The sequence below is a fragment of the Protopterus annectens genome, chromosome 9.part0, assembly GCF_019279795.1.
Source record: "Protopterus annectens isolate FY-2018-M chromosome 9.part0, PAN1.0, whole genome shotgun sequence".
NCBI lineage: Eukaryota > Metazoa > Chordata > Ceratodontiformes > Protopteridae > Protopterus > Protopterus annectens.
In genome coordinates this window covers 118,504,294-118,516,438 of record NC_056743.1, presented here as the reverse complement: position 1 = coordinate 118,516,438, position 12,145 = coordinate 118,504,294, and the positions used below count along the sequence as shown (strand labels likewise).

The 12,145-nt window shown below is 41.1% G+C and overlaps 1 protein-coding gene across 2 annotated transcripts in view; it reads left to right on the top strand.

Moving 5' to 3' along the window:
• The window catches only part of CREB3L1 (cAMP responsive element binding protein 3 like 1), a 493,540-nt gene that overhangs the window by 251,800 nt on the left and 229,595 nt on the right, over nucleotides 1-12,145 (top strand). For both annotated transcript variants that reach the window (XM_044082632.1, XM_044082631.1), the window contains exon 2: nucleotides 1,561-1,768. In XM_044082632.1, coding sequence (XP_043938567.1) covers nucleotides 1,561-1,768 — 208 coding nt within the window. The remainder of the gene's footprint in view (nucleotides 1-1,560; nucleotides 1,769-12,145) is intronic.

Sequence of the window (12,145 nt, the reverse complement as noted above, 5' to 3'; positions counted from 1 at the left end):
GTTTAGTTGTCCTGACATTACCCTATTAAACACTCACAGCAGGACTCCATATACAACTTCCACTATTCAGTATAAAACTTGTTTAATAATTTGTCAAACCTGCCACTTTTGTTATGATCATGTGTTGTGTACACCATACACAAGACTGCTAAGCACTTTTAGATCTTTAACAATTAAGTATAATATAGCAGTCATCTGAATTTTTTTTTACTTCCCCTTAAAAGCAAAACTTATTTGATTAAACCATATGTAACCTTTCTGTTACTTTAGTACATCTTCCTTATAATTTTAATTAAACATTGTACAACATATTTTCTTTTTCTTAAATATACTAAGTACCTCTTTCAGACATAGTAACCCATGTCACCAACTGTACATTCAATACTACAGTCAGATTTTCCATGTCTACTTACAAGGGTAATGGAGATTCTACTGAAAAGGCCTCTATTTCCAGTATGACGGAGATGAATAGCAGATCAACAGATAATTCTCCACTTACCAAAAGACATCTTATGAGCAACTTTGGAAGGCATAATTACATCTATGCCTACAGTTTATGCTGATGTTGCAATGCGTGCTAACCCCTCTGTGTTTATATTGACAGCGAGATTAAATGTTGCCTGCAGTGATGACACAATCTGGGATCATCTTCAGAGAATTTACTGGTTAGGTAAATGCTGGAGAGAAAGGGGAAGTGATCCTCTGTGCTCTGACCCTGAGAGAAGCTGTATGCATGTTTGCATTGACATTATGAACATGTATGCCACTGGTAATGTACTTTATGTAAAACATTCTCTTTTGGAGTAGAGAAAGCAGATTGTATGCCGGATATGGGCTTATGTGGGTGCTGAACAGCTTAGCCGCCTAAAGAGCACGATCAATTTCACAGTGAGTAACAAAAGTTGTTAAAAACAAACCCTAAGTTTGCCTGATGTAGCACCCTTATTTGCAAAGTCCTACTGTTTTTGTTGTACTATATGCTAACTGACTTTACTACACTATTACGATTACACAACATGACAACACTTTTCTATAGCCACAAGTTTTGGTGGTCTGACTTTTTTGGGCTTTTGGACTTTACAAAGCAATGCTTCTTAATTGTAATAGTGAAAATGGAATGTTTTTCCCCCAATTTATGCACAAGTGTGTATGATATTTACATATGTTTAGTAACATTTCTTTTATTTCTATATTTTATAACCAGGTAAATACAATCTAATTAGAAACCTTGAAAAATATATTGACCAAGAAAATGAGTATTGTTCAGCTGAAGAAATAGTAGTTATGAATTTTATAATTCACTTAACATGAAATCAGTAATGAAATTCTGATAAATTCCTGCTTGAATTGCAATGAATATGTGCAAAGTAACAGAACGAAATGGTCAGAAATACTAATTTTTGCAGCAGATGGATACATGAGTTTAGCAGGCGTATTATAAATCAGCGGAAAATAATTTATGTTGAAAAATACTTAAAAAAAAAACTTGGTGGATTTTTTTATACAGTTTTGTTTAATATGGTGTGGATATATTGTATCATATTCTTTGTTTTTTTTTAGCATTTTAATGAAAACCTGGAGGACTTCTCCAATGAACTCTTCAACAGTTTCTTTGATGAACCAGTTTGGGTTGGCAAGAGCCCCGTGTTGGATATGGACTTGGATCCATCCACTCCTGATATTCAAGCTGAACATAGTTACTCCTTGTGTGGGGATTCTGCCCCACAGAGCCCCCTCACACCTGACCAAATGGATGAAAAAGAGACAGGTAAGTCATTAAATTTTCATTCCAAGCAATTATCGCAGGCCAGGAGCAGCATGGAGTATAGTACGTCTGTATTCCACAAGGAGTGACATAACAACACTGTATAGGCTGGTAATGATAGGGATCAGTTACACAAGTGCCTGCATTTTAACTAAATGAAAGCAAACATTAACTCTTTAAAAATCAGTGTATTACTTTAGATAGTCAAGCTTTTACATACAGATGCAAGGCTCCAGGGCTGGGCAGTGGGAATGGCATAAGACCCTTTCTGTAAAACCTTGAAGTTCAGTTTTTACATGGTCTTACATTAGAGATGATTTGTAAATGTTCTGCCATGCTTTAACTCTTAATCATTGCAAGGGAGATGTGGAAGAAAGAGAAAAGTGTGAGAGTGGAGGTGCTTGGCTGTTAGCACTGTGGTTTAAATGCAAGAAATGCTTGAAGTGTATGGTGAATGACAAGAGACCCAAGATGTAATAAACAGAAAAAAAAAATTAGATAATATGATAAATGATATGCGTTGCTGAACCATCCCTTATTTTCCAGGACATCTGTGACTATTTCAGAATTTTCTTCAGTACCTCAAAGTTGGCAATTTCATTCTTGTAACAGAGAAGCAGAGGTTAGGATCATTAGTGGATCCTTAGAAAACAGCTGCAGGCATTGCAGTTGTTCTCAAATCAGTGGGAGCACAAACAGTTTGTGCAGTCATTTTCTTAAGTGAATAATACTGTTATTTAGAAAGTATCCACAATCTTGGGTTGCTTTTTTGGAGCTGCGAGGTAGAGGTTGAAGGGAATAGAATATGGAGAGCAGTATGGAATGAGCAGTTAGTGGGAAGGTGTGTCTGTGTTTCATGTTTTGCTGCCACTGAGGATTATAATTACGTCTCTGATTATAACCAGCTTGTTGTGTGTTAGGGATATGGATGGAGGAAATTCCCCCCCAGGACACAAATCTTGGCATCCATGTTGAGAACACAACAGGTTATGATCGGAGAGGATCATATTTTTTGTAGTACATGGAGCTTTATTTGATTCTTGTACTAACAGTTACAGAAAAACAGAGAAAGTATGGGACTGCAAAGTGATTTACAGGCTTACAAAACTAGTAAAGCACTTAAGATCTGTCAAAGAGACAGTATTATACATTCTAATATTTGAATAATGGTCTACTTCATCTAGATTAGTAGGACAGGTTTTGAATCAATATGCATTTTCTGAACAGTACAAAACTAAAATGTCTAGCATTGACTGACTGTAATCTTCATTGATTTACCAGAAAAAACAAAGCATTTACATGGGACAGGGTAGAAATATGAGGCAAAATCAAAGAGAATTGAAATGTATGCAGAGAATGAACACTGCAGAGCATCAAGAAGCTGGTAAATACTTTTTTTTTGTTAACTTTGAACAAAGGTCCAGACTGTTTTAATAGATTCCTGCTTCTCTCCTGTAGCTGCAGAGCACTGTTAAGCACAAGACTAATGCTGAGCAGCACTGAGGTGGTGCATAGCAATGAAGTACATTTCTGACATCAGTAAGATGCTTAACAGCCTGGATTTTCACAGATTTCAGAGAGTAATTGTAACGCTCTAGGCACAATACTGGATTTAGCATACACAGTGACACTGAATAGGAGTGGAGAGAGGAATCTGAAGAAGCAAGGCATGAAGGGCAGAGAAATTAAGAGGAAAGGAGGAAACAGATGGGAATTCACAGATAATAAAGGCATAGAGAATGAGGGTTGTGCTTTAAAGGGTAGGGCAGGTGTTTAGGCTGGAAGGCTGAAAGTGTCTAAAGGGGTTTGCAAGTAACGTGCGGGTGAATCTGTGAATTACTGAAAAACCTTCATATTATACTCCTTACGGATACTTAACTCTTCAAATCCCATGTAATAAAATGTGTTGAAGTTGGTCTACTATTAGAACAGCTGTTGTGGATTTGCTCTGCCTGTTATTCTATGACAAATAAATAACAGAAAGAAAGCATTCTTTGCTTCCCCCATTCTTTGAGTAGCAAATAAAAGGAATCTATGCACTCAGGAGGTAGCCACAATCTTAAGAGTCAATTGTGTGGGTCAGTAAGCAAAGTGATTGTCCTTTTCCAAAAGGTAGTGTCTATGGAATCTACTCTGGAAGCAAAAAAGACTACCATAAAAGTGACAAAGTCTTTTTGGTTACATTTGCTCATATTGAAGAATGGAGATTTGCACACAGTTGTACCTGTAACTGCTAAAAATTCCAGAAAGGGCCTGAGATATTGTGGTCAGTACATGTACCACTTATGGACTGATGCTGCTGATGGTGGCCTTTGATATAGACACAGGAGTAGCTAACTTACCAGCCTTTTGAGAAATGTGACCAGAAGTAATATATCCACAGGGTGTACAGAGCACTTAAGAGAAAAGACAAGGCCTTGAAAAGCTACGAGTTTTTGTTTGCAGTGTTGTAGGCCTGACTTAGAGGTATCTGACGTGGATTCCCAAGATTAGGATTTGTTTGGCTGCTGACAAAAGCTGGTGGTGCTCATCACTTTTTGGGTATTATTTGTCCACAAGGTGTCTTTTCAGAACTCCTCAGTTTAACAACTAAGTAAGGATCATCTAACCATTTGAGAAACAGCTATGCACACCTTCTCAATTTACTAATTTACAATGCCTAACATTAATAGCATATTGTAAGGTCCTGTCTTTAGAAAAAGATTGTCTATTTGCCATGTCTTTTTTTTTTTTTTTCTCAAGTGTCTGGTTAGAACCTGATGGTTTTTGGAACAAATTCTCACTGACCTATTCTTTATAAGCTGAAACCTTTTTTTGTACTTTTGTTTTTACTTAGTCGTATATGAACTGCAACATACTTTCCAAGATCAACATTACTGGAATGCCATTGGTGGTTGTGTGCTTGTAGCAAAGGAAAGTAAAAAAAGAAAATGATCATAAATGTCACGTTTTGTCATAAAGACTCGTATCTTTAAAAGTTTTGCATGCATCTTTCATGTACTCCCTTTGAGGCTAGGGTGTTAGAAGCAGATCTCCAGTGTTTAATACCATCCTGCTTCATAAATGTTTTCATTTCTTTTAAGTTGTTCAGGCAGCCCATTTTTTTTTATTTTGCTCTTAATAAAAAACCTGCTTTTGGCTCCATACAGGAGACTTCTTCCAGCTTCAGTGTGACTATACTGTTGTTGTGTCTTTCGGCTTTTCCCGATTATGGGTCGCCACAGTGGAACTCCGGTCCGCTAATGATTGGCAGTAGATTTTTACGTGCCGAGTTGCCGGCCCTGACGCACAACCTTCAATGAAGGTACACCCATTCATGCATGTCTCCACACAGAAGACGTTTTAGCTGAGAATCAAACAGGACAACGTCTTACTGTGAGGCGACAACGCTACCGCAGCACCACCTCTGCAGTTAGTGTGACTATACTGTAACAGGGAACAAAGACCCTCTAAAAAGACCTGTGAGATTAACAGGAATATACTGCTGTCCAAGGATTGGTGTTTCCCAGTATGCAAAGGAACTGGTAATGGGGCACACGGACTTTTGAAGAAAAGCTTAATGTAGGGTAAAATAATGCTTAATGCGCATCTTTTTTTATATACTTGATATGAATTTTTGCTATTGACCAGATATGCTGCAAGTTCTACTTGATTTAGGCACAGTTCTTTGCATTGTTTTTCTCTTTTTGTTTTGGTTATTGGGAGCATGGATTGGAGGGGGTATATTCTAAAGTGTATAATATCCATACATGTTCTTGTTAATTCTTTAGTTTCAATTAGTACCCATTCACAGCACAGTAATATAAGAATTAAGTTTTGCTATTATCTATGTCCTTTGTGTACAATATATAGCCCTTTAGAATACATCTTGGTGAAGACTGCTGCTCTGAAGCCATATAGTAAGAAAGCAAGACAAGGAAATTTGATCTTTCATTTGGTAAACCATTGCGTAACAAGTTCTCTTTACAACCAACTATTGCATGTCGTAGCACTGGGTCATTCTGGGGTTGCCTCCGCACAGTGGAATTTATTGTGAGTAACTGATATGTAATGTACATCCATTGACTCCGCTGCTGTTGACAGTAGCTGTGACAGTTCTCCAGTGTTACACTGCTGCTTTATTTCATAAGTGCAGGGAACTGCCCAAGGCACAAATTTCCCTAGGAACTCCTCAGCTGTAACCCCAACTTTTGGCAGCTAGGTGTACATCCACAGATTTGAGGGCATGTAGTGCCTTCCCCTGATGATGTACTCATTTTTTGAAAAGAGACATGAACATGATCACTTGCTTGTGGCTTAGCATGGACCAAAAGCATGTCAGAGTATTACTGTCTAGAGGAAACCCTTACAGCAATAGGAGTCTTTAGTGTGGTGAACTGGACTGCTGATGTTCTTCGTGTTTCACTGTTGCAGTCATTACATTTGAGTTATCTGCTTTCAGGTAGCCCTCAGTCGGCCTGATTAACAAAGTCTTGGGTCCTGCGTCAGTTGCTGTCTCTTCTTCTGTGATGTCAGGTCATCAGGGGTATAAAACTTGCAGCCGACATCATTACATCAGTCTTTCTTGCCGTGCGGTGCCCGAAGCAGAAGCAGTTCGCAGGTGACAGTCGGCCGACTCCTAAAATTTTCATTTTCGAGTTTCAGAACCGAAGTCTTCAACTAAAAAATAAGTACCCTGTTGGGGAAACCTTTTCTTGCTGTAAACCGATGTCAGTAAAAGTAAATAATTGCATTTCTTGTGGTAAGCAAATAACGCATAAAGATTTTAATTCGTACTGTATTCCTTGCCTAGGCCCTGACCACGACGTACCTCGGTGTCGGCTTTGTGCCTTATTTAAACCATGAACTATTCGTCATTGGTATATTTGCACTTCTAAATTTTTTGGTGCTCGGTTCAATTATCCCGATATGTCTTCGGTAAGCCATCCGACTACCGACATTCCGAAGAAACGCAAAGATAAAGACAGAGACAGGCCACCCAGTTCGCCGGTACTCAGTGAGGCGCTTTCGCAGCCCCCGATACCCGCTACTTCAGATTTTCAGGCCTCTACTGAGACCCATTTGGAGTCCGGTATGCCACGAGATGCTTCAACTGTGGAACCTGCGGATGTCTCTACCTAGGATGGGTCTGGAGCCGCTGTGCAGGCACCGGCTTCTGAGGGTGTATTCAGGCCTACTGACTTGCATATTAAACCGGCGCCATCTTCTTCAAGGCCTAAAACTCGAACCATGCCTGGAAAACTGATGCCCAGACTGCATGGTCAGGCCTCTATGCCTAAAGAACAAATGATAAGAATGACTGAAGACCTTATTACTTTAATCAGGGGAAGCCAACCTTCCCCCTCTAAGAGACCTAGGACTGAGTTTGCTTATGATACTTCTGACCAGGATTCTGAAATTTCTGTTTCCTCTGATGACCAGGATTTACCCTTATCTACCTATGAGGATTCTGATGCTGAGGACTCTATTCCCTCTGCTCCCCATGAGAGGATTTCTCTTTTGGTGAAACCTTGCATACTCTCAGGGAGCTTTTTCGTTGGGAAAGTCAGGACTTCTCGGATTCTAAAAGGAGGCTTAGGGATTTCTTACTCCTGCCCCAGCACAGGCCTTTAGCTATACCTCCTGTACTGGACATTGCTGATGATGCCTTTTCACAATCTAGACTGGCCCCTGACTCTTTACCTCCTACTTCCAGAAAATCTGATAGATATTACAGGGTCCCTGACTCTCACAAGTTCCTTTTCAAAAATCCTACTGTGGATCCTGAAACCATTTCACAGGGACCCAAGGGCATTAAAGCTACTACAGCTAAAAATCCTACCCCCTCTGATAGAGACTCCAGGGCGCTGGATAGATGGGGTAAGAAGGTATACACTTCTGCAACTTTGGCCATTAGGGCCTTTAATTGCCAGTATCATATGTTAAAGTATCAGCTGCATATTACTGGATTGCTTAAACAGAAAATGATGTTGACTCCTGATTGTGCTGAAAAAAAGGATTTACAGGATTTTATGCATTCTGTTGAACAAGTTGGTAAACATACATTGCAATGTGGTTTGGATTCACTAGAGGCATCTTGCAGGGCTGCGGTAACTGGATCTGTACTTAGAAGGCATGCTTGGCTTAAGGAGCAATCCTTGCCAGATCATGTTAAATCGAAATTACTGGATGCTCCCTTAAACCAGGGCCACCTGTTTGGCAACAAGGCAGAAGAAGTTCTTAAAAAGATGAAGGAAAAAGCTAAATCTATGCAAACTGTTAAAGACTTTTTACAAGTACAACCTCCAAGATTTAGTAGGCATTGGCCTTCTAATAATTGGTCCTTTCCTGCCTCTTCCAGACCTTCTCAGTCCAAACCCAGATCCAGCAGAGCACCCAGGCTTCAGTCACAAGGGATGCACAGGACTAAGCAGTGGGGGGCCCCCATAAAACTCCCCATACGGTAAACTGTCTCAATGACTTCTTTTTAAAACTTCCAAGCACTTCTCAACTGACTGCCCCTTTGGGGGGAAAGATTGCACTTCATGCAAAGAACTGGGGAATCATTACCCAGGATAAATGGGTTTTAAATATAGTGTCCCAAGGATACAGATTTCACTTCCACACGTCACCAACTCCAAGTGGTTGGCTGGATCTATCTCCAAAGCAATGGGCAGAGGCCCAAAAGCAAGTACTCTCTCTCTTAAGCATAGGAGCTATTCAGTTGGTACCAGAAGAGAAAAAGGGACAAGGTTTTACTTGAGATTTTTCCTGGTACCCAGAAAAGACAATTCATGGCGTCCTATCCTGGACCTGCCTACTCTAAACACCTTTTTGGTGATTCCAAAATTCAAAATGCTGACTCTTCATCAGTTGCTTCCTATGCTAAGCAAAGATGCTTGGTTGGCAACACTACATTTAAAGGAAGCATACCTGCACATCCGAATCAGGGAATCTTGTAGAAGATACCTACACTTTAAAGCAGGCTACACGCACTATCAGTTCTCTGCACTGCCCGTTGGCTTATCTACTGCACCCAGGGTATTCACAAAGTGCCTAGCTCCAGTCATTGCATTTTGCAGGCAAAGAAATATTCAAATATACCAATACCTGGACAATTGTCTAATTCAGGCAGAAAACCAGGACATACTTTTGAATCATCTGGTTTTTGTACACAGGGTGCTAACTTGTCTGGGATACACCATAAATGAAAAGAAATCATACCTGGTACCCTGTCAGCAAATTATATTCCTGGGAGCAAGCATGAATACAACTTCCCAGATGGCTTTCCTCACACCAGAGAAACAAATTCACTTGACAACCTACTTCAAACAAGTGGTCACAAAAACCCAGCTATCTGCAAGGCAAATACCACAAGCCTTGAGGTTCATGGCCTCCTGCATTCTTCTAATTCCATATGCAAGACTGCATATGAGGAAACTGCAATGGTATCTAAAAAGCCTATGGTGTTAACATTCTCAGGATCTAGAAGCAATGATTCCTATCATTCCTTGTCTACGCCTAGAGTTCCTTTGGTGGGCAGAGGCTGGCCACCAAAACAAGGGACTACCATTCACACTACCCCCTGCTACCAAACCCTAAAAGATGCATCAGACTATGCATAGGGGGGCGCACCTGGCAGGGAAGTGCATTCAGGGCAAATGGAACCCAATTCAAATGCACCTTCACATCAATCATAAAGAAATGTTAGCTGTACAGAATGCTCTGACAGCCTTCAAGGACCACAATCTTCCAGGACAATTAATGGTAAAGACGGACAACGCCACTGTTGTATGGTACATAAACAAGCAGGAGGTTACACATTCTTACCCCGTCTGCACACTAGCCATGGCATTGTGGAACACAGCCTTGAGCTACCAAGTACATCTACAAGCTCAGTTCCTGCCAGGAAAACTAAATACACTGGCAGATGGACTAAGCAGAACCGTCATGGACCCACACGAGTGGAAACTGGAACCAAGGATTTTCAACATGTTGACAAGCAAATGGGGCAGCCCAGATATAGACCTGCTTGCCTCCCCCCAGAACTATCAACTGGAAAAATTGTGTGCAAGGACTCCCCACAGACAAATATGTCTTAAAATCTAGTACATAAGAAGGAAGGTACTTAATGCTTAAAATTCCTGGCTACTAAAAATGGTTTCTAGATTTTAAAACAGATTTGCTTATGTTATATATTTCGTAGAATATATTGTTTCCCAGGATATTTAGACTCATACCTATTGTTAACTTTTTAGAAGAGTCCTCAGTTATGTAGGTCCATTGAGTTTTTGTATCGGTAATTGACATCATGGTGTTATGATGTTTAGTTTAAAGAGTCATATTATAGGTTTTACACAAAGTTTCTAAACACGGTTTTAAAAAAGTAGTGCCTTTTTTTAGGAAAGGCTCAAAAGTCAAACCCACCCCCATAGACAGCACAAGGAACAAGAAACTAAGGGTAATGCTGCTAAACGCCAGAAGTCTTAACCTCAAGATGCATGCACTCGAAGCTCTCCTCAGTATGGAGAACATCGATATCTGTGCAGTGAAAGAAACCTGGTTCAAGGCTCCAGAGAGCACCCCAGCACTACCAGGCTATACCTCATATCATGCTTTTCGGCCCCAAAACCCGGACCGAACCACAAAAGGAGGGGGAGTTTCCATATTTATCAAGGATATCCACACCTCCAGGTTAGTGGCATTGCACGAAGTATTGGAGACCATCCATGTGCAACTAACAGTGGGCAAGACTGCTTTTCAGTTTATAGCATCCTACAGACCACCCTCTCAAAGTCAGGAATCCCACTTGGCTTTCCTGAAAACATTGGAGAACATGAAGATCTCTCCAAACACCATTATATTGGGCAACTTCAACTACCCAAACATTGACTGGGAGCACTACTCAAGCCCCAGCACCTTAGCCCAAAGGTTCCTGGAAATTATAAACTCAAATGCTATGGAACAACTAGTCACCACTCCCACAAGAGGGGACAACATACTAGACCTGATCATTACCAACATGGGGACTCTATGCTCCACACCAGAAGTATATCCCTCATTGGTAAGATCAGACCATAAATTAATTTCACTGGATGTCCACATCCCGACCCCACCCCCAACCCAGAAAACCACAGTGAAAAACTTCTCAAAAGTGAACTTCTCACTTCTCAAAACCGAAGTGGAATCCTTCAAGGCCCCAGGGGCAGTGGAAACTACTGCCCAAACTGCAGAATCCTATATAAACGCATTCTACGGACATCTCCAGGAATGCATGGATCATGCTATCCTAAACAAAACCAAGACCCAATCATCCAAAGGCAGGCGTCCAGTCTGGTGGACCCCTGCCATAAATAAACTGTACAACAGAAGGAGGAAGCTACTACATGATAGAGCAAAATCCCTAATAGGGAAGGCATCTCTGATCAGTACTAGCAAATAATTACGATCCCTCATAAAATCCTCTAAGGCCAGCTTTGAGAGAAAAATTGCACAGGACACCAAAGACAATCATAAGGCTTTTTTCAGTTATGTTAGGAACCTGGGATGCAACTCCCAGACTTGTTCTGAGTTGATTCTAAATGACAAAAAATACACTGAACCCACAGACATCGCCAATGTCCTGGCAGACAAGTTCAGTGCAAACTTCTCCACCCCCTCCCCCCCAAAAGAGCAAGTATCTATCCCGGCAGAGGGGCTGCCTCCCAAACATCTCTGATGCTCAGGTGAAGGCTGCCCGATCCAAAGCAAAAACAACTGCTTCCATGGGACTAGATGGCATCCCAGGTTGCGTCCTACATGAACTCCAAGAGGAACTAATCCCTCAAATAAAACAGCTATACAATCTCAGCCTCACTACAGGATATGTGCCCACAGAACGGCGTACAGCAACAGTGGTCCCACTCCACAAAGGTGGAGCCTCTACGGACCCTGGAAACTATCGCCCCATAAGCCTGACTAGCTTAGTCTGCAAGGCTATGGAGAGGATCATCATGGAGCTCATAAACAAAGACATTGGGGACCTACAGATACTAGATCCTACCCAGTTCAGCTTTGTCAAGGGCAGATCCTGCCTTTTGAACCTGGTTGACTTCTTCGAAACAGTCACCAAAGCCATAGATGAAGGGAAGGTAGTCCACACAGCCTATCTGGACCTTGCAAAGGCATTTGACACAATACCCCACTCGGGCATCATAGATAAGCTATCCAGCTTAAATATAAACCCCTATGTCACAAGATGGGTCGCAAACTGGCTCAAAGACAGAACCCACAAAGTGAGAGTTGCTGGAGCCATGTCAGACTTGAAACCGGTCACAAGTGGCATCCCACAGGGTTCTGTCCTGGGACCACTCTTGTTCAGCATATACTTTTCCGAGGTACAGGCAAACGTGGGAGGACTAT